The sequence below is a fragment of the Globicephala melas genome, chromosome 3 (genome assembly GCF_963455315.2).
Source record: "Globicephala melas chromosome 3, mGloMel1.2, whole genome shotgun sequence".
Taxonomy (NCBI): Eukaryota; Metazoa; Chordata; class Mammalia; order Artiodactyla; family Delphinidae; genus Globicephala; species Globicephala melas.
In genome coordinates this window covers 161883501-161904909 of record NC_083316.1, presented here as the reverse complement: position 1 = coordinate 161904909, position 21409 = coordinate 161883501, and the positions used below count along the sequence as shown (strand labels likewise).

The following is a 21409-nucleotide window of genomic DNA, read 5'->3' as shown; positions in this document are numbered from 1 at the left end:
AATAAAATAAAATAAAAAAATAAAGTGTGTGAAATCACACCACAAACAATTCACCCCAAAGTGCTTGAGGGGTGGGTGGAGAAAGAAATGTGAATTTAAGGAACTGCATGAGATCCTGCTCAGGGAGCCCACCCCCATCCTGACCTGTGAAGTACCACCTGGGGGGCCCTGGCACCTCTCAAATGTGTGACCTTCTGCATCAGAGCCTATTCCATCAGTGCATGTTCCAACCCAGGAGGAAGAACTGGTCGGGTGAGGACAGCATGTCTGATGCTCTGGGGGCAATCATAAAAGGGCTCTGGGGGAAGATATGGCTTTACAAGTGCCCCCACTGGTAAAACTGAGTCCCCTGCCATTCTATAGTTGTGGAGGGCAGTCGTCCTGAATGGGCAGGTATGGGTGAGAAGAGAGGCCTGAGCAGAGTGTCAGGCTGGTGAGAAGAAAGAGGAAAAAGGTGAAGAGTGTGTGCAAAGGCCCTGAGGCAGGAACTAACTAGAGCCCCCAGCTGTTCATCTCTCACTCCCATGTTAGCTCTCATGCATCTTTCAGTTTTTTTTCTTTAACCAGTCTATTCTAAGCTGCCTCGATGGGCTGAGGATTGGGGATGCAGTGAAGACTTGGGCCCTACCCAGGTTCATTCAGAAAGGGCTACCTGGAGGAACACAAGGGGCCATGCGCCCATGGGCTCAGAGGTGCACTTCAGGGCAAGGGTGAGTCCTGGCTCCCCCAGATCTGTCTGGGCACTGAAATCCATGATTCCCCTCTGCTGTACCCTCCTCTTCCTCATCAAAATCATTGTCGCCACCGCGAAAAACAAAAAGGCAATCAGGAGGGGGAGGCAGAGACAGGGAAATCCTAATTAGACGGCAGCATGCACGTCCCAGGAGGTCAAACTAAGGGCCGGACAGGCTAGGAGCTGGTGCTTCAGTTTCCCCTACCGCCTCATTCAGAGCTGGGCCTCTGAATGAGGCGGTAGGGGAAACTGAGGCACCAAGAGGAGGCAAAGGATAGAGCCCAGAGAGCCTCCTCCAGGGCCCTGGTAGCCCTGACCCGCCTCCCCAGGCTGCCAAACAGAAGACCCCCCGGGTACTAGGGCCCAAGTGACCAGGGCCGAGGCAGCCAAGGAAGAGGCTGCCTGGCCTCTAGTCCCTGGAGGGGTGCTCTAGACCCCTGGCTTGGAAGGCTTACACCCCAAGGGGGAGGACCAAGGCAGGACATGCATGCGGTGGAGCTAGAGTCCCTCAGACCTGGGTTCTGCTGCTAGCCCCACTCTGAAGCTGCATGACGTCAGGCCAGCCGCTCACCTCTCTGTCCTTCAGTTTATGTGTAAAATGGGGAGGTATACATCCAACCCACCCGATGGACTGCAAGGTGCTGGGGACATAGCCCTGAAGAGGACTGGTTGTGCCCACATGTAGCTCACTGTCTAGTGAGGAGCCACAGGGCGTGATTTTAGTTGGGGTGAGTGTGTCACTGAGTGAGCGAGGTAAAGATAGGGAGATGGAGAGAGCAACCAACAGTCCTGGGCAGGAAGGAGCCAGTGTGGCTGGAAAGCGGCACAGGGTGTGGGACAGGTGGGCCCTGGCCTGGTGAGGATGAATGTCTGAGAGTGAGCAATGGGAAGCCCGGAGCAAGGGAGACTGGGCCCAGACCAGCTTTGGGAGAATTCCCAGCATCAGTGGCGGGGACAGAGAGAAGCGGGTGAGTGACTCAGGAATGAGCCTCTACGGGAGACAGGGTATTGTTTTAAAAGTTGTAGACAGGGGACTTCCCTAGCAGTCAAGTGGTTAAGACTCCATGCTTCTACTGCAGGGGGCACGGGTTCGATCCCTGGTTGGAGAACTAAGATCCTGCATGCTGCATAGCGCAGTCAAAAACAAGTTGTGTAGATAGGTACTCCGCAAGGAGACTGTCAGCTCCAGAGGGGGCAGGCATGCTGGCAGATTTGCTCATGATTAGCTCATCAGAACAGAGAGAGGCGGTCAATAAATATTTGTAAACGTGTCAGATAGTGTACCAAGGCAGGAATAGACTGCTCCTGTCTGGGAAATGGCAGCTGCGGGGTGGGGGTGGGGAAGCATGGGGGAACGGGGGGAGGGGGCTGAGGCAGTACACATATGGGTGTGGATGCTTCTGGGGCTACGGAGGGCGTTGCAAAGTGTCCTCCTAACTGTGCTCGGTGTGACGGACACTGTTGCACGCATTTCCGGAAGGCTACCAAAGTGCTCACAGCACTCCACAGTGAAGGCTAGCAGGGCCCCACTTTGTGCGTGGTGATCACAGCACCGCCCTGCCCCGTCCCAAGCAGTTGGACTTCAGGGTCTGACCCCTCACCGGGAATTGGTGCAGGATGGCTTTGTGGTGAGCGCTCAGCATGGGGGCGATAAGGTTCTCAACAGGAGGGAAAAGAGATGCAAGGAGGAGGGCTCCCGAGGGCGAGAGCCAACCTGACACTCAGTCTGGGGTCCGCAGGCCTCGTGAACCCCATGGGGCCTCAGAGCCCAGCACCCAGGGCTTTGAAGCCTTCAACTAGCAATGGCGGCGGGGGCACAACTTCTGCAAAAGGCTGATGCAATCCGTGCACAGGCACGCACCCTCTGCAGTGACAGGGAGTGGGGTGCTAGGTCTGCCTCGCTGCCCCTGTAAGTAGGACAGGGTATGGGGTGGGGGGAGGTGGAAGAGGCCACTGGCGACCACTAGAGACCCACCCCTGGATCGTGGCACCAATCCAGGCTGCCAGACTCAGAAGAACAATGGCCGGTGGTCCTGCCCCTCACCTACACCAGCTGTGAGGGAGGAGCCGTGGAGCCAGATCAGGCTTCCAGAGGAAACAGGTCGAAAGCAGCTGGCGCTCGGCCTGGGTCACCTGCTGGTTGGGAAGTGGTAGGATGGAGAGCCGGGGTGAGGGTGGGGGTGGGGGGCGGTGCGGTCCTCTAAACCAGCCAACAGTTCTGTCCTCACCAGCCCGAGTCCCTCGCCTGTACTGCACGGTTCCCCTCAGCCAGACCTTTACCCAAGCTGTGCACCCTGCCCGGAGCGCCCTTCTCCTCCCACTACCTGCATCTTCCTCATTCACCCTCAGCTGCCCCGTGCTCTGAGAACTCACCAGACTGGAGAAGATGCCCTCTTCGGCACTCCCCGCAACCCCCAAGCCACAGGGCCCTTATGCTTACCTCTGAGAACATTAAATCCCACTTAACTATAATCTCCCCAGGGGCAGAAAACCGTATTTGAATTCTCTCTCCTCACAACTTGGCACATGAGCCGGCACATCTTCTGGGGTGCCCAGATCCCCCTGCAGGGAAGGGGCGGCCCCCAGACCCACACAAGGCCAAAGGGACCCTTCCATCGCTACTCCTGGCCCCGGAAGAGAGTGGGTTTCCTGACGAGACGCAAGGGCACGACACAGGGTTTCCATGACCTCTCAACAGTCACTCAACAAATATTTGCCAAGCGCCTTGCCTGGGGCAGGAAGTGCCCAGAGCCTGAGGCAGGCCACCACTAAGACAAGGCCCTGCCTCCGGAGCTCATGGTCCAGGAAGAGACATGACCATTCATCCAGGGTCACACGGATCAACGAGCTGCAGGTCTGCGCCTCTGACCTCACCCGGAGGAGGGGACACTGGAGCTGAGGTCTGGGGGGCACAAGGGGGTGGAGGTGGGGGGTGATCTAATGGGGCAGTGGTGGGCTGGGAGCGTGGCCCTCAAGGAACAAGGAAGGTGTGCAGAGCCCCAAGGGAGAAGCAGGCACGGCCCTTCCAGAAACTGGAGGAAGGCAAAGCTGGCTCTGGGCTCAGTCTTTAGTCTGCTTCTCTCCTTGGGGGATCACACCCAGTCTCAGTGCTCTGATGTGGACTAAATTGTGTCGCCCACCCCAATTTCTAAGTTGAAGTCCTAATCCCCCGGGTGGCTGTATATGGAGACAGGGTCTTATTTGAAGGTAATTAAGGTTAAATGAGGTCATAAAGGTCGGGCCCTAATGCAACAGAACTCTTTGTCCTTATAAGAAGAGGAAGAGAGAGTTCTCTTTCTCTCTCCAAGCGCAGACACTAAGGGCCACATGAGCACACTAGAATCCAACCAGAACCTGACTGCCCTGGCATCTTAGACTTCCAGCCCCCAGAACTGTGAGAAAATGTCTGTTGTTTAAGCTGCCCAGTCTATGGTATTTTGTTATGGCGACCCAAGCGGACTAAGACAGGCTCAAAACACCATCTTCTTGGACTTCCCTGGAGATCCAGGGAAGTTAAGACTTCATGCTCCCAATGCAGGGGGCACAGGTTTGATCCCTGGTCAGGGAAGATCCTGCACGCCGTGGCCAAAACCAAACAAACACCATCTACTCACCCCACAACTCCCTCATGGAGCCCCTGGCCTGGACCTCCCCTTGGACGGCAGACTTGCACATACCCCAGATGCCCACACAATGCGTCCTCAGCCGAGCCCTTCTCCCCTCAAGCCTGCTCTGGCTGCAGTGCACACAGGCTCTATCTAGCCCTCCTTGCTTGGGTGAAGAGCCTAGGATTCACACCTCCGATTTCTTCAAAACCAGTTCTCACCACCTGTGCCCCTACGATGTGTATGGGGGTCCTGCACAGTAAGGACTGCCTGCTCTCAGACCTCTTACAAGGCAGGCCCCAAGATGGTCACAGCCCTTCATCACCTATCAGGTCACACCCCTGATCACCTATCTCAGATTTCCAAAGACAGCCTTTGCCAACCCCAATTCCTCCGGCCACTTCTGCTTCATTTTTCCTCCTTGGCACTTCCCACCATCTACCAACTAGATGTGTCCTTGGCTTTGTGTCTGCTCCACCAGGGCAGGGCGACTGCCTGTCTGGTTCACACTACTATGTCCCCTGCCCCTACAACTAGACAGGCACACAGTGGACGCACAATCGTTGTTAGCGGAATGAATGAATGATTTGTTACTTCCAACTACACTCCCCTTTTAGTCGCACTGTGACTAGAACAGAGTGGGACTTGGAAGAGGTCTCTGAGGCTGGGCAGGGGTGCCACCCGCACCGCAGTGGGGGCCGCCGGGGCCAATGCAGAGGGTGCTGCTCAGACAGACACCCTCCTCTGGCAGCCATAGCAGGTGGGTGGCCTGCAGTCAGGGTCCCACTTGGGGCTCAATGTAACTGAACTTGGGATTCCCACTGACTGCTGTCCTACTGCCGGATCCCGCTAGGGTGCGGCAGGCTTGAAACGGAGGTGCTTGTGTTGCAGTGCAATTCCTAGGGGTGGAAACTGCCAGCTCTTTGAAGGAGCTCCGAGTACCCCAGCCAGCAGTGGCTGGGGGGCAGATCTATGTCTGCCTCACCAAGGACTGTCTTTTCTGGCTGACTTTCCAGGGAAGTGGTGAGCTGCCCATTGACATGTAAGCTGGTTAAGGGAACCCACTAACTCCAAGCGTAAGAAGGACAGAGGCCCCTGGAAAGCCCCACAATCCTTCACCCAGCTCAGCATGAGGTCAGAGTGACAACTGGGGGCAGGAAAGTGGCACACCCCCCAGGCTGCTCGGAGTGCATTCCTGGCCCAAAGCCATTCGGACCCTCTGCAGGAGCCGAACTGGAAGGTAGTTTAGGCAAACATTAGCTAGTGAAGAACAAGGCGATACCCGATTGTACAGATCTTTTTAAGGTACATGCACATTTAATTCATTTTCTTTTTCCCTGAAAAGCTCCTGTTAACTCCACAGTGGGTGACAGGATTAGCAATGGTTGGTGGCATGGAAGTTGCCCCTACTGTGCACCAGCACCCGACGAGGGCTCAGCTATTCCTCTCACCAGTTTCTGAGGAAGAAATGAGTCTTCCTGCCATTTTACAGATGAGGAGAGCAAGGCCCAGGATGGCATCCAGGCCACGTGGCTCCTGTCCAAGAATCAGGAGATAATGGCAGTTGGGGCTCCCTGACCATGGCTGGCCCAGGCTGCACTCATCCTCCGCATGGCCCTGCTGCTCCCTGTGGCAGGCGGCCACCACAGCTAGACCCATTTCATGACTGGGAAAACTGAGAAACCAGAGCTGAGAAGGGAAGCCGAGACCCGAGCTGGGGTCTGCTGCCCACCTGAGGCCCCAGCCCAAGGGTTCTAGGTGCTATTCCCGCTCCCCCTGAAGCCTTCTTCTTTCCCCCAGCCTCCCCCAGCTACTCTCTACTCTTCCTCCCCTCACTGCCACCTCCGGGAAAGAGCAATCCAGCCTGCTGCCTCTCCTCCCTCCCCCCTCCCACTCTCTCCTCGAAGTCCTCAGCAATCGGGCTTCTGCCTGCAGCAGCTCCTAAGAGAACCCAGCCAGGCCCCACCCCCTTCCCACTCTGACCTCAAGCCCACCTTTGTGAGTTACCTCATACTCCCGTGTGCCTCCAGACCCAAGGACAAGGGGGCAGGGCAGCAGCTGCACAAAGGGTGGAGGGAAGTGCAAAGGCCCTGAGGTGACCTTGGGGAGGCTAACACAAAGGAGGCTGGGCGTTACTGGGGATGGGTCCTGGAGATGTGCTTGGAGACCCTGCAGGGCCTTGGCAGGACAAAAGAATCAGAATCCTGTTTTACTAGCCTCAAATATCCCTTACAAAGCTTCCCCGCTTAGAATTACGCTTTCCTTCCTCTACGCTCCCAGAAAACATTTATCTGTACTAGTGCTTACCACCCCCCACGTCAGTCTTTCCCAACTATAAAACAAGCAGCCGCCTCACAAGGCTGTTTTGAGGATTAAACCACCTTAAGGTAACACAGGTAGGTAGGCTGGTGCTGACTTTGCAGTCAGTGCTCAGCTGCTATTATTAGTTATGTTCCCCCTTCTGTCTGTCCCCCTAGCCCCTCACAGGACTGCAAACTCCCTGACAGCAGCAGAGGCGTCTTATACCGCTCACCATCTCCCAGAACCTTAGGCCATTTCATGAGCTATCAGGCCATACTTACTGAGGGCTCCCTGCACTGCCTTCCCAGCACCAGCTGATCACACCCCAGACACCAACGTCTCACATGACCCTCCCAATAACCACGCAGGGGGGGGCCCCAACTGAGGCCCTGCTGCCACTGGGGCCAGATCATCCGCTGTCGTGGAGGCTGCCCTGTACATTATATGATACTGAGGGGCATTCCTGGCCTCTACTGTGACAGCTGTGACAACCAAAAATGTCTCCAGACATTTCCCAAGCATCCCTTGAGGGGGGCAGAATCACCCCTGGTTGAGAACCACTGCAGTGCAGGTATGCCTGCTTGTCCCCACTTATCAGATACTTAAACTGAGGCGCCAAGGCCACAGCGTTTGCCCAGGGTCTCCTGGCTGAGCAAGGTGGCACTAACAGTGGAATCTGACTCTCCACTACACCATGTTTGCTCACCTTTACCCACCCTCTGCTTAATTCAGTCACGGTCCTCACAGAGGGCCCTCGGATCTCTAAGGATGCTGAGACCTTCACATCCTGTCTATCCTGAGGAGACAGGGGCAATGATCACAACCAGATACTGGACACAACGAGACAGCCACCTGTTCAGTCCCACCTCACAGCCTCTGTGGCTCAGAAGGCTCTTCAGGAGGAGACAGAGGGATGACACTCTTGCCCAAGGGGACCCAGGAGCAGAGGCAGGGAGGCGGGCCTGCGTGCTCATGCTAGGCATAGGCTTAAGTGATTTACAAATGGGTGAAAGTGCTCAGAGCAGCGTGACACCCAGGAAAGGGATGGGAGTGATGAGAGGCAGGGAGGACCCAAGAGAAGGAGCAGAGGCTGGTGCAAACACCACCTCCGTGTCTTCAAGGCCGGCTCACCTTTGCCTCAAATGCTGCAAGCCCCACCTGAACCTGGCAGGCCCTCCTCCACCACAGTCTCTGGCAGTGACACTGATGAGCCGGGTCAGACTTTCCTGGACCAACCCGCAACCCTCTCCAAACCCCATGCCTCCAGGCTGACCTCCATGACGGGTCCTGCCAAACTGACCGAAACTCATTTCCTTGCAGCCCTGTGCAAGAACCTGCTGGGGCTCCCCACTGCTTGGCCGGTGCAAGAACCTGCTGGGGCTCCCCACTGCTTGGCCGGGGCAACAGATTTTAGAAGGCCTTGGATGTAGGCCAAGGGGTCTGGACTTGCATTTGGGGGCAAAGGGGGGATCCAGGACACCCTGAGATCAGACGCTTCTTTTCTGGGAACGGCACTAAGGGTCTCTTATCTCCACGCTAGGGTCACCCTTCACTCCTTCCCTCATGAAGACAAAATGTTTAGAGCACTTAGCAGGAGCCTGGCACATGCTAAATAAAGGCTTTCAATGTGTTGTCCTGTCTGCCTAGAACATTCGCCCCTCCCTGCCGCAGCTCCCCCACCAGCAGGCTGATCTCTTATTATTCAGAGCTCAGCTCGCCTGGAAGCCTTCCCTGACCACCCAAATCTAATGCTTTCCACCCACCCCAGCACCATCACTTCTCTTGGTTTTACTATATTCATGAACGCGCGGATATCAGAAATGAGCTTGATCATTTGTTTGTCTGAGGTCAGTCACCTTCAGACAAACCTTTGTCTAACCTTCACTAGAAGTTGCTGAGAGCAGTTCTAGGAGCTGCTTTTCAGGGCTGCTCCCTGGGCCCCAGCAGGGAGTTGGCACCCATGTGAAATCAAACTGTCCCAAGGGTCCCTTAACTTGTTGCTCTTGCCTGCCAGGCTATTTTGGCCTCCTCTGGCGCCCCAGGTCTGGGCACCCTAAATCCTCACAGAAAAGCAATTATTAAGAGTGCTTTCTCCAGCTCCAGGCACAGGCTCGGACTCACTGCCCCCTTCTCTGCCATCACACACAGCGGCCAACTCCTACCAGTCTCTGCCCCCGTTCCAGCTCTATGACTGGAGGCAGCTGTGCCCAATCCTAAGTACCCAGCCCGGAGCCCCGGCCGAGGCCCCAGGCTGCGCCACGGCAGCCAGCCTCAGCCCAACCAGGCAGGGGGAAGGCTTCTTTACATGGGGCTGCTGGCCCAGTTTCTACCCCTCCCAAAACCAGGAGGCCAGCCAAAGAGGGGAGGAGGGCCGAGCCCAGGTGGGGGCAGTTCTAGGAACTACAAGGAGATTGGGGGAAGGGAGGGAATGAGGTGACAAGCCATCATTAAACCCAGATCTAGCTGATACCACTCGACCCAGCAGTTTGTGGTTCCTGCCTCAGGTACTGAGGCTCCCAAGTCAACGTTCCCAGGACACATTGGTAACAGCTTTGCAGTTAGCCCAGAGAGAAGGAACAAAAGCAGGGGTGGTCTGACTGGGGACCAAACAGAGGGAAAGATAAACCAGGAAAAAAAGCAAAAATCCAGCTCCAGAGCCAGGTTCCATCCTCATAACCACCTCCCTCTGCCAGCCCACAGCTCTGTGACCCCTGACCTCTTGGCTCCCATTATAACAGGGATGACCTTGCCTCTGGGAAAAAAGCTTCCACTGATCTGGCTCTCCGGGACACCAGCAAAACTGTCCGCAAGGGATGGGCAAGAGAAAAGTCCTGGACAGAGAATTCCCACCAGGGAATCCAGAACAGTGGGCTCTTCCAGTCACGCTCCTAAAAGGCCAGCTCCAGGGGACTGCGGGCTGGGGCGGAGGATCAGTCAATCCCAGTCGGCCACTGTCTAGCTGTGGGACCTGGGACAAGTCATGGGGTCGCGGCTTCCTCCCCAGTACCATGAAGAAGGCCTAAGTTGACCTGGTGGTGGTGAGCAATCAATGAGCTCATCTAACCAGCAAGCTCAGCACAGGGCCTGCCCCAGGAAGAGCACCGCAGAGGCAGAGCCCTGGGACCCGGAGCACCAAAGGCCTGGGCCAGGGTGTAGGTGCCTGGTTTGATCCCTTTCTTGGTGACCTGCCTTCCCCCCATCAGGAGCCTTCAAGACACAATGAACAGAGCTTTATATGCTCACCTCCCAGTAACTCACCTACGGAGAGCTGGTGCCTGAAAGGTAGTGAGGTCCCAACCCCTAGGCTTGAGCCTCAAGGCTCTGGTCACAAAAAGTGGAGAAAGAATCTTAGGACCCTAAGATACTCAGGTAACAGGGGCTGGGCTGCCTCCCTACAGATATATGGGGTGGAGGTGGACAAAAGGGTGGTAAACAAGATGCCCGAGCTAGGTGTTCCAGACGATTTCCCAAGCTGCCCACACAAACGCCCAGGTGGGCGGGCTAGCACCTTGGAGCAGCCAGCAGAGGCTTGCCCAAAGGGTATGTCAGGACCCAGAGCCTGAGACAGGCAGGGATGAGGTGTGAGAAAGAAGAAACCCCTCAGATTTGGCCCCAAGCTAACGCCTGGACGGGGAAGGGGGGAGGGGGTGCACCTTGGCACTTGCCTTTTGATCACACTAGTTTCTCCGGACCTGCCCCCACATCACCACTAGCCTACTTAGCGCAAAGGCTCTGCCTCCCCCGGACTCCCAAAGCTCCTACAGTAGTTCCTCAACCTACCTGATCGCCTCCGTATCAGGTCCTCGCCACCCCCTCCCCACTCTCCGAACTGAAACCTCATGTGACCCCTGCAAACATTTCAGGGATCTCCTAACCGCCCCCACTAGAACTAACTCCGCCCACACCCACCCTGCCCCACTTCCTGGGCTTCTCCTCAACCGCCCCCAGGCCTGTAACCTGACCCACCTCCTCCAGCGCCCCGACTGTACCTGCCAGCCCGGCCCCTCCCCGCCCCCCCCTCGGGGCCGTTTCCCTCCGGCCAAGCCACTCTCCCCTCCTCCCCCATTCGGCCGGCCCAAAGCCCGACTCCTCCTCCCCCTCCCCCTCCGGTCTCCCCGGCGCCTCCTCACTTTTCCTCCACCGGCCCTCCCTCCAACTTCCCGGCCCCCAGCCACCCCTGCACCTGCCCGGGCCTGGTCTCGCTCCCCTCTCGCGGGGAATGACAGGAGGAGGTCTGGGCCTGATCCCGACGCCCCCAAGCTCCGCGGCCCGGCCCGGGGCTGGACGCTCAAGGCCGCTCGCGGGGACCGGGACTCTCCGCACTCGGGCCGGGGCACAGTGCAAGCTGCTAACCAGGTTCCTCCCCGGTCGGAGGAGGCCCCCATGTCCTCCCCCCTCAACCCTTAGCCGGACCTCGGATGCCCTCCGGCCGTCCCGGCGAAAGGAGGCCGGAACCGGGCCTGGGGCGGGCCGCCTCACCTGCGCCGTGGCCGCGCTCCGGGGGCTCCCGACGAGCTCCGCAGCGGCGGCTGGGGCCGGGCCTGGGCCCGGGGCGCGCCCCCCTGCGCCGGGGCCTCGGCGTCCGCCTCCGCGGCCTCCGCGGCCTCCGCTTCAGCAGCAGCGGCAGCCGCGGCGGCCATTCATTGTGGGCCAGGCCGCCCCAGCCGAGCGCCGAGCGAGCGCAAGGCGCGCCGCCGCCGCCGCCGCCGCCGGGCCGGGGAGGAGCGGCCGTGGCCCCGCCCACGCACCGCCCCCGGTGCCCGCCCCCGAGGCTAGGCCAGCCGAGCGCCGAACGCGCCCCTTCTCTCCTCAGTCTCTTCCCTCGGCCCCTCGGAATCCCCGTCTGGACCTTGGCTCTCCTGCAGAGTTCGAGTCCCGACCTCGCCACCATCTAGTCCCGCGACCTTAAACAAGTCGCTCTGCCTTTCGGAACTTTAGTTTCCTGTAAAAACGCAAACAATAATATCTGTTGTTTATTGTGCCAGGAACTGTTTTAGGTTCTTTACGGGATTATCTCGTTTAAACTTCACAGTAGTATCTTTAGGTAGGAATTATTTTATAAACACACACACACACTTTATAGAAAATAAGAAAGGGAGGCACAGAGAGATGAAGAAACCTGCTCCAGGTCACACAGCAAGGAAGTGGTGGCGGGTGCCAGGATTCAAAACCGGGCCCAAGAAGAAACAATAAAAGTTAACACTTGTCCGATGCTTACGCGACGCCAGATTCCATTCTATGCATTCTACCTGCACTAACTCGTTTAATTCTCATCACAACTCAATAACGAATGTTAAAAAGTTCTGCCCATTTTGCAAATGGGGAAATATAAGCAGAGAGCATTAAGAACAAGTAGGAAGGCAAGCTGGGGCTGGAACCAGTCAGTACCGACACTACGGTCTCCTTTCCTACACCGGTTAGAACGTTCTGAGGGTTTGCTATGTGAGAGAGCCTACTTTGCACATTTCCCAGGCATTCTGTCGTTTAATCTCTGCTCTATCTTGGAAGCTAGGGCTCTTATTTAACAGGTAAGGAAAGTGAAGCCCAGAGAGTTTAAGTAACTTGTCAAGAGCATGTGGTAGGACTGGGATTCAAACGCAGGAAATCTGATTTCAGAGTCTGAGTTATTCCCGCAGGGTGCCCTGACATACTGTGTTTACAAAACCCAGCACACGGGAGGCGATCAATAGGTGTTGGATTTCTCCGCTTACCGCCCCTTTTCTGAGTCTCACCTTCCTCATCCGTGAAATGGGCCTAGTGTGGTGTCCCCTCCCAGGGGAGCCGCAGTGATTAAGGCCGTCACACACCACGTTCAGCGCTTTCCGCCGTGCATTTTGATCCCAGCTGCCCACTATAGGTAGCATCAATGATTGACTAAACTCTGTCACGTGATCTGCCCTCCCACTGTGCCAACATGGCGGCGCCCAGGTCCTAATCTGGGGAAACGTGCACCGAGACCGATTTGGTTTTCGGTGCCGCAGGAGAAGGTGAGGGGGGCCTGGGCGACGCGGGGAGGGATCCGGAGCATGGGTGGGCCCGCTCGAGGGCTTCCGGCTTCTCAGGGACAGTCCTCCAAAGACGGGGGGTGGTGTCAATTTACTGAGGTCACAGGGTTTCCTTAGTCCCTACTTTACACTTGTGTAGGCCATCCGGCCAGGAAAGCAGCTCTCTGATGCTTTGGCTATTCTCTCCCCCGCCCTCCGAACTAGGCTTGGCGGGCAGAGGCGCCCGCGGATGTCCCGTGCGAGGATCGTTCTGTGGCTAAGCCTGAGTCTCCGCTCCGCCCGCAGCTTCTCTAGAGCCCGGTTTATGGAGGGGCAGCCCCAAGGGCCGCCAAATCCAGCGGCAACGGAGAATGGCACCGAGCCCTGCGGAGAAGAGCGCCCACCTGAGGTTCAGGAGACGACGGTCACTGAGGGGGCCGCCAAGATCGTCTTCCCCAGCGCAAACGAAGTTTTCTACAACCCAGTGCAGGAGTTCAACCGGGACCTGACGTGAGCAGAGTCCGGGGTCAGCTTGGCAGAGGGCAGTGGGTCTATGAGGATGAAGGGGTGTGAGCTGACTCTCCGTTTCCCGCAGATGTGCTGTGATTACCGAGTTTGCTCGCATTCAGCTTGGGGCCAAAGGAATCCAGAGTGAGTAGAGGTCCAGGCTCCTGGTGGGCAGGGGTGTCACGCAGGGCTCTCTCGTTGCCCCGCCCCTTCTCTCCCTTACCTTCCAGAAAGACTCCAGCCGTGTAGCAGGCCCTGGGCTCTGCTCCTCTGCCTTTCTCCAGGGACTTCGGGGAAGATTTTCTTCCCTGAATCTTCTGTATTCTGAAGAGTTGGGGGAGGTTTCTCAGATGGCGCTTTGATATCCCCTAACTCGTGCGTCTGGATGGCTGCAGTCAAGGTGCCAGGTGAGAAGGATTTGCAAAAGGTGGTCGTGGACTTGTCGGAGCAAGAGGACGACAAGGCTGAAGTGAAAGAGGGTGCAAACCTGGCCCCGGGAGACCAACCTCGAACAGCTGCCGTGCGGGATATCTGCGAGGTGGGGCCTGAACGTGGGAGGTAGCAGCCCTGGAGTCCGGTGGGTGGTAAAAGAAGGAAGGCTCCTGGAGGGGGAGAGCGATAGGAGCTGGGAGGGGGGGCTCCTTGGCGCCCAGCAGAGGATGGAGGCATGGATGTGAGTGGGGCTCCCTGCTTACTCCAACAGGAAGGCCTGCGAGTGCTGGAAGGCCTGGCAGCCTCCGGCCTCCGTTCCATTCGCTTTGCGCTAGAGGTGCCTGGGCTCCGATCCGTGGTTGCCAATGATGCCTCTGCCCGAGCCGTGGATCTCATGCGCCGTAATGTGCAGCTCAACGATGTGGCCCACCTTGTACAGCCCAGCCAGGCGGATGCCCGGTAGGTGCTGGGCAGTAGAGGCTAGCTGCTGGAAGGTGCTTTCTGGAACAGAGGTCCCTGGGGTCAAATCCTGGCTGTGTCATAATCTTGCTCTGTGACCTTGGGGGAGTGGCCTTAGCCTCTTAGAGCCCGAGTTTCCTTGTCTATAAAACAAGGACAGTAGTTTTATAGGGGTTGCTGTATGTTATAGGGGTTACTGATTATACCTGTGTGGCTTGTGCTCCGAGGTGGAAATAAGTACCGTTATGGTCTCCATTTTAGACTCAACTTCTTGTACTTTTATTCAATCAAGTGAACCAGTGTATATCCAGTGCCAGGCACCATTCTTTCTTTTTTTTTTTCATTCTTTCTTTAAAAAAATAAATTTATTTATTTATTTTTGGCTGTGTTGGGTCTTCGTTGCTGTGCGTGGACTTTCTCTAGTTGCGGTGAGCGGGGGCTACTCTTGGTCATGGCGCACGGGCTTCTCATTGCGGTGGCTTCTTTTGTTGTGGAGCACGAGTTCTAGGCACGCAGGCTTCAGTAGTTGTGTCACGTGGGCCCAGTAGTTGTGGCTCGAGGGCTCTAGAGCACAGGCTTAGCAGTTGTGGCGCACGGGCTTGGTGGCTCCGCAGCATGTGGGATATTCCTGGACCAGAGCTCGAACCCATGTCCCCTGCATTGGCAGGTGGATTCTTAACCACCGCACCACTAGGGAAGTCCCCAGGAGCCATTCTGCCTGTCAGGACTGCATCGGTAAACAATACAGACAAAATCCCTGACCTTGTGGAGTTCATAATGCAGGGGTCAGCAAACTGCAGCCTGCGAGGCCCACGCCTGTTTTTTTATGGCCTGCCATCTAAGAATGTTTTTCACATTTTTAAAGGTTTAGAAAAAGAAGAATATGTGATAGGGACCATATGTCTCGCAAAAAGCCTAAAATACTTACTACCTGATCCTTTACAGAAAATAAATGAATTAAAAATGTTTGCTTTCTTGACCATATTAGAATCTAATAGGGGGACTTCCCTGGTGGTCCAGTGGCAAAGAATCCACCTTACAACACAGGGGACGCGGGTTCGATCCCTGGTCAGGGAACTAAGATCCCACATGCCGCGGGGCAACTAAGGCCACGCACCACAACTACTGAGCTCGCGCGCCTCGACTAGAGCCCGCATGCCACAAACTACAGAGCCCACACACTCTGCGACCCGCGTGCCACAAGTAGAGGAGAGAAAACACACACCACAACTAGAGAGAAGCCCACGCGCCAACGAAGAGCCCGCGTGCCACAACAGAGACCCGACGCAGCCAAAAATAAATAAGTAAAAAAATCTTTTTTTTTTTAAAAAAAAGAATCTAATAGGAAACACAGATGATAACCAATAATCATGACAAATAAATAAACTGTGTAGTAAACTAGAGGTGAGAAGTGCTGGAGGCAGGGGTGAAATAACAGGGTACAAGGGATGGACGAAGGAAGGGTTGCAGTTAGAAATTACACGGTCAGGAGCATTTGCATTTTCTCACCTGCAAAGAACAACAATAGTTTCAAATCTGTGGAAGATTGTGTGATTAGATGAGTTAATACATTTATAAACCGCTTGAAACAGTGTCAGGTAAATAGGTGCTGCATCAGTATTGGCTATTATTGCCATCTTGTTTTTCTGTTTTTGGGTTTTTTTTTTTTTTTTTTTGGCCGCGCTGCATGGCTTATGGGATCTTAGTTCCCCGACCAGGGATTGAACACAGGACCTCGGCAGTGAAAACACGGAGTCCTAACCACTGGACCGCCAGGGAATTCCCTATTATTATTGCCGCTGTTGGATAGGTAGACAGACCCAAGAAGGAAAAGTTAATATAGTTAGCAGATGGATAAGCCAGGATCTGAAGCCGCGCAGCTGGCCCCCAAGTCCAGGCCAAAACCATCACATTGTGTGAGTGAACGTGTGTAGGGGACAGCACGGGTCCCTGGTGCAGGGGATTGAGGACCTGGCCCTCTCGCTCCTAGGATGCTGATGTACCAGCATCAGAAGGCGTCGGAGCGGTTTGATGTCATTGACCTGGACCCCTATGGCAGCCCCGCCCCCTTCCTGGATGCAGCTGTGCAGGCTGTGAGTGAAGGAGGTGAGGCCAGCCTGATGCAAGGGCGGGGTGGGGATGGGTTGGGGGGGGTTATGTACTGAGCAGGGCTTGGGGTGTTGGAGGGTCCTCACTGCCGGGTCCCTCCCCACAGGGCTGCTGTGTGTGACCTGCACAGACATGGCAGTGCTGGCGGGGAACAGTGGGGAGACATGCTACAGCAAGTACGGGGCCATGGCCCTCAAGAGCCGGGCCTGCCACGAGATGGTGAGGGGCCTCCCAACTCTCCTCTCACCCCCAGACCTGCTTGGCCAGATCCATCCCAGGATTTCGATGACAAGCACGTTCTTTGTTTTTTTAAAAATATTTATCTATTTATTTATTTTTTTGGTTGTGCTGGGTCTTAGTTGCAGCAGGCGGGCTCCTTAGCTGTGGCATGCGAACTCTGAGTTGCGGCACGCATGTGGGATCTGGTTCCCTGACCAGGGATCGACCCCGGGCTTCCTGCATTGGGAACACGGAGTCTCAGCCACTGTGCCGCCAGGGAGGTCCCAACAAGCACGTTCTTTAACCCGCATAGTTCCTGAGAGCATGGCTGCCAAATATGGTCCTTTGGGGGTGGGGTGGGGCAGTAGTTTTGCCCAGGATAAGAATGGGTGATTACATTATTCTTTCTAGTATTCTCTACTTCAACAACTTTGCAATTTTCTTTTCTTTGTTTTGTTTTTTGTTTTTGCCGCACTGCATGACCTACAGGATCTCAGTTGCCCGACCTGGGATTAAACCCAGGCCGTAGCAGTGAAAGCCTGGAATCCTAACCACTAGATCACCAGGGAACTCCCACAAAATTATTATTATTATTATCATCTCTAATTTTATACTTCTTATTTATTTATTTATTGGCTGCTTTGGGTCTTCATTGCTGTGCGCGGGCTTTCCCTAGTTGCGGCGACCCGGGGCTACTCTTTGTTGTGGTGCGCGGCTTCTCATCGTGGTGGCTTCTCTTGTTGTCAAGCACGGGCTCTAGGCGCGTGGGCTTCAGTAGTTGCAGCACACGGGCTCAGTAGTTGTGGCACGCGGTCTCTAGAGTGCAGGCTCAGTAGTTGTGGTGCATGGGTTTAGTTGCTCCGCAGCATGTGGGATCCTCCTGGACCAGGGATCAAACGCTTGCCCCCTGCATTGGCAGGCAGATTCTTAGCCACTGTGCCATCAGGGTTGTCCACAAAATTTTTTTTTTTTTTTTTGCGGTACGCGGGCCTCTCACCGTTGTGGCCTCTCCCGTTGTGGAGCACAGGCTCCGGACGCGCAGGCTCAGCGGCCATGGCTCACGGGCCCAGCTGCTCTGCGGCATGTGGGATCTTCCCGGACTGGGGCACGAACCCGTGTGCCCTGCGTCGGCAGGCAGATGGACTCTCAACCATTGCGCCACCAGGGAAGCCCACAAAATTATTTTTTAAGGCAGTTTTTCCAGGTTTGCATTTGGCTCTGGGTTCAGGTCCTAGTTTTGCTGGTGGCTTTGGGCAAGTGACTTCACCTTTTCTGGGCCTCTGTTTTTGCATCTGTGAAATGGGTATGATGATGACCCAGACCCCACCAGGTTGCTATGGGGATTCAAGAAGGTTGGGTTGGCTATGTTGAGGGGCTGGGAAAGGAGGGCTCTTGTCCTTGTTCCTTAAGGACCTTGTTGTCAGGTCAGTCTGGAAAATGCTGCCTCCTTTCCCGTGTCAGAGTCTTACTGCAGCCTCTGGCAAGGAGAAGGCCCCAGTAGTTCGCAGCACCCAGTATCCTGCCCAGAGGAATGCAGGTCCTTGTGCCACATCACACAGCATGGGGCATGCTGAGAATGCTAGTTGGAAGAGGTTTGGTTTACTGGGCCTGTGCTTTCCTTAATCATTTTGGGGGGGGCGGGGCGTGCTGCACGGCACGTGGGATCTTAGTTCCCCGACCAGGGATGGAACCCATGTCCACCGCACTGGGAGCGCGGAGTCTTAACCACTGGACCGCCAGGGAAGTCCCTTCCTTAATCATTTAGTGCCAGAGCCTTAAAGAGACAGACTGGTGTGATTTCATAGATGAGGGAACTGAGGCTCTCACTTGCCAAGGGTCACTCAGGGCTGGCCTGAGAACCCGGGGAGCCGGCCCTGATCCTGTACTTGCGAGCACCTTGTGTGGCTCCCTGTAGGGGAGGTGGCGGCGGGGGCAGGACTGATGGCTGGCACCCGCCCCCCACGCCAGGCCCTGAGGATTGTCCTGCACAGCCTGGACCTCCACGCCAACTGCTACCAGCGCTTCGTGGTGCCCCTGCTCAGCATCAGCGCCGACTTCTACGTGCGCATTTTCGTTCGCGTCTTCACCGGCCAGGCCAAGGTCAAGGCCTCGGCCAGGTTAGCCTGGGGCAGGGAAGGGTGATGGATGAGGGAGGTCACGGGGCCTTTCCCGGGGCGGGGGGAGGGAAGGCTGCCCTGGGGAGCCCAAAGGGGACCCAGTCAGCCTGAGGGAAGAGTTGGGGTGCGGTGGCAATTCCAGGAACTGGTGGCCACCCTGGTCTCCCACAGCAAGCAGGCGCTGGTGTTCCAGTGTGTGGGCTGCGGGGCGTTCCATCTCCAGCGCCTCGGGAAAGCAGCGGGAGCCTCCGGTGGCCGGTGAGCAAGGGGGAGCTGGGGGGGAAGGTGAAGGGGGCATCCCAGCCAGGGTCACCACCCCCGACCTCACCCCTCTCTGTGCAGGGTCAAGTTCTCTGCAGCCTGCGGCCCCCCCGTGGCCCCAGAGTGTGAGCACTGTGGGCAGCGACACCAGGTGGGGCTGGGCGGGGGTGCGGGGGGGAAAGGCCAGGGGGAGGCGGGGGTCCTGGCTGTCCTGATCCCTGCTTATCTGGTCCCTGTGTGTCCATAGCTTGGTGGCCCCATGTGGGCGGAGCCCCTCCACGACCTAGACTTCGTGGGCCGTGTCCTAGAGGCTGTGAGCGCCAACCCTGGCCGCTTCCACACCGCCGAGCGGATCCGCGGGGTCCTGAGCGTCGTCGCCGAGGTGGGGACCGCGCCGTGACCGGGAGGGGGCCCCGCGGGTGCCCAGCCATCCTTCCTCGGTCTGCCCCACACCCATCCCGTCCTCTCTGGCAGGAGCTCCTGGATGTACCTCTCTACTACACGCTGGACCAGCTGAGCAGCACCATCCGCTGCAGCACACCCAGGCTCTTGCAGCTGAGGTGAGGCTGGGCCCGGGGTGGAGCCTCGGCCTGACCCCTGGGTGCCCTTGGGCACGTCGGCTCCCTCTTGGACTGGAGTCCCCTATAAAATGGAGGTCAAACATAACCCCGGTCTAGGGCTTCTCATGCACAAGAGCTTAGAACAGCTCTTGGAAGCCATGAGCCCTGGCCACGGGGATAGTCTTACTGTGAAGGTGGTTGGCATTATGCAGGCAATGTAGTCACCAGGAGACGTGCAGCCATGCCAGTCTGTGAAACAAGGGTCACACTCACAGGTCAGCACCGACCTTGGGGTCCAGCCTTCCCCTCCCCCTCACAATCCCTCCCGGTCCCCAGGTCTGCCCTCCTCCATGCTGGCTTCCGGGTCTCCCTCTCCCATGCCTGTAAGAATGCCGTGAAGACGGACGCCCCCTCCTCGGTCCTCTGGGACATCATGCGCTGCTGGGTGAGGCCAGGCCTGACCAGATGGAATTGGGAAGGCAGGGGACGGTCAGTGCCAGCATCCTCTGACCTCTGACCTTTGCCTCCCAGGAGAAGGAGTGTCCGGTGAAACGGGAGCGCCTGTCGGAGACCAGTCCGGCATTCCGCATTCTCAGTGTGGAGCCCAGGTAGGGGCATGGCACGTATACGGCTGCCCGCAGGCACGGGAAGTAGACGACACAGACCCTTCTCCTCACAGACACACGCTCATTCTTCAAGTGAGATCCAGAATCCATCCACTTCTCTCCCTCCCCTTCTGCCCTCACCCTATTCTGGCCCCAGTACTGCTCAGCTGGACCAGTACAGTGGCCTTCACCCTGGTCCCCCAGCTCTCCTCCCCCCACATTCTGTTCCCCCCCGCAGTGGCCAGAGGGCACCTGTGAGCACAAGTCAGATCCCGTCCCTCCTCTGCTCAGAACCCTCCGTGGCTCCCACCTGACTCACTAGAAACAATTCTATCTGCAGGCCCTGCACCATCTGCCCCTCACCTCCCTGCCCTCATTCGTCCACCACCCACCCACCCAACTCCACACTGGCCTCCTCACCCAAACTCACCAGGCACAGCCCCTCCTCAGGGCCTCTGCATGGCTCCCAGACTCCCCATTCCCTCTACCGTGCTCTTTTCCCCAAAACTCTTAATCTCATGCCCTCACACGTTATAATTTGCTGATTTCTGATTTGCCCCATTGCTTGCCTCTCTTGTGCATTAGAATGTCAGCTTTACTGGCAGCAGACTTTAGGCACACCGTAGGCACTTGATAAATGTTTATTAAATGAATGATAGAAACCTGACGTCTGCAGACACAGTTTTCCCAAAGTACGTTGAGCTGCACTGAGGTGGGCAGGTGGCCTGGGCGGTGTGTGCCCGCCTGCCTGGTAGATGCCCTTCAGCCCCCACCCTCATTTCCCTAGGCTGCAGGCCAACTTCACCATCCGGGACGATGCCAACCCCAGCTCCCGCCAGCGAGGACTCAAGCGCTTCCAGGCCAACCCCGAGGCCAACTGGGGTCCCCGGCCCCGCGCCCGGCCACGGTGAGTGAGAGTGGGATGGGGGCGGGGCTGGGCTGGGGGGAGTGGGCACAGAGGCCAGACGGAGCCTCCGCTACTCGTCTCCCTACGCAGAGGCAAGGCGGCAGGCGAAGCTGTGGAAGAGAGACGCAAGCTGCTCCAGAATAAGCGAAAGGAGCCGGAGGAGGACCTGGCCCAGCGGGCTGCCCAGCTCAAGACATTTCCCTGCAAGAGGTTCAAGGAGGTGAGGGGCCCCCCAGCCCCCACTGAAACACACATGGGTTCGCCTCCTGGCAACAGGGCTGGGCCAATGGGCAGGCAGGGCTGGGAGAACTGGGGCCAGGCAAGTGTGTGGGAGTGAGCTCCCCATCCAGGGAGGGAACCCAGCAGAGGCTGCTGAGCTCCGGGCCAGGGTTCATTCACACCCATCATACTCCCACCAGGGCACCTGCCAGCGTGGGGAGCAGTGCTGCTACTCGCATAGCCCCCTGACACCCAAGGCCACTGCTGAAGCCACCCCCACTGACTGTCCAGAGGCCCCCGATCAGAACCCCCTTGGGCCTGGGGCTGCTGCTGGTCCAGGCGAAGACTGAGCCAATAAAGACTTTTCACCTTCCCCTGACTGTCATTTGTC

The 21409-nt window shown here is 57.0% G+C and overlaps 2 protein-coding genes across 5 annotated transcripts in view; one reads left to right on the top strand and one right to left on the bottom strand.

Annotated features, from left to right (window-relative positions):
- NACC1 (nucleus accumbens associated 1) overlaps window positions 1–12514 on the bottom strand; it is a 20136-nt gene extending 7622 nt beyond the window's left edge. The window contains exon 1 of one of the 3 annotated variants that reach the window (XM_030879899.3): window positions 12372–12514. The gene's annotated coding sequence lies outside the window, so the exon portion shown is untranslated. Of the gene's footprint in view, window positions 1–11118; window positions 11214–11488; window positions 11578–12371 lie in introns of those variants that run through there. The other 2 variants (XM_060297027.2, XM_030879897.3) reach the window with 2 other exon arrangements.
- TRMT1 (tRNA methyltransferase 1) lies at window positions 12494–21409 on the top strand. 2 transcript variants are annotated; one of them, XM_030879896.2, is made up of 17 exons: window positions 12494–12626; window positions 12849–13133; window positions 13219–13274; window positions 13526–13668; window positions 13834–14021; window positions 16012–16127; window positions 16237–16349; window positions 18318–18466; window positions 18638–18724; window positions 18809–18878; window positions 18975–19109; window positions 19202–19287; window positions 19624–19732; window positions 19819–19895; window positions 20680–20799; window positions 20890–21019; window positions 21219–21408. In XM_030879896.2, exons 2-17 carry the CDS (start codon window positions 12874–12876, stop codon window positions 21366–21368), a joined length of 1989 nt encoding a protein of 662 aa, XP_030735756.1. In that variant the 5' UTR covers window positions 12494–12626; window positions 12849–12873; the 3' UTR covers window positions 21369–21408. The 2 variants fall into 2 exon arrangements, with proteins under 2 accessions (XP_030735756.1, XP_060153009.1); XM_060297026.2 differs by having other exon boundaries at window positions 12532–12626; window positions 12930–13133; window positions 21219–21409.

Coding starts and splice junctions, on each gene's coding strand:
- TRMT1 (XM_030879896.2), top strand. CDS start 12,874: ATGTCCCGTGCGAGGATCGTTCTGTGGCTAAGCCTGAGTCTCCGCTCC. Junction 14,022..16,011: donor CCCAGCCAGGCGGATGCCCG/GTAGGTGCTGGG, acceptor TCTCGCTCCTAG/GATGCTGATGTACCAGCATC. Junction 16,350..18,317: donor GCCGGGCCTGCCACGAGATG/GTGAGGGGCCTC, acceptor CCCCCACGCCAG/GCCCTGAGGATTGTCCTGCA.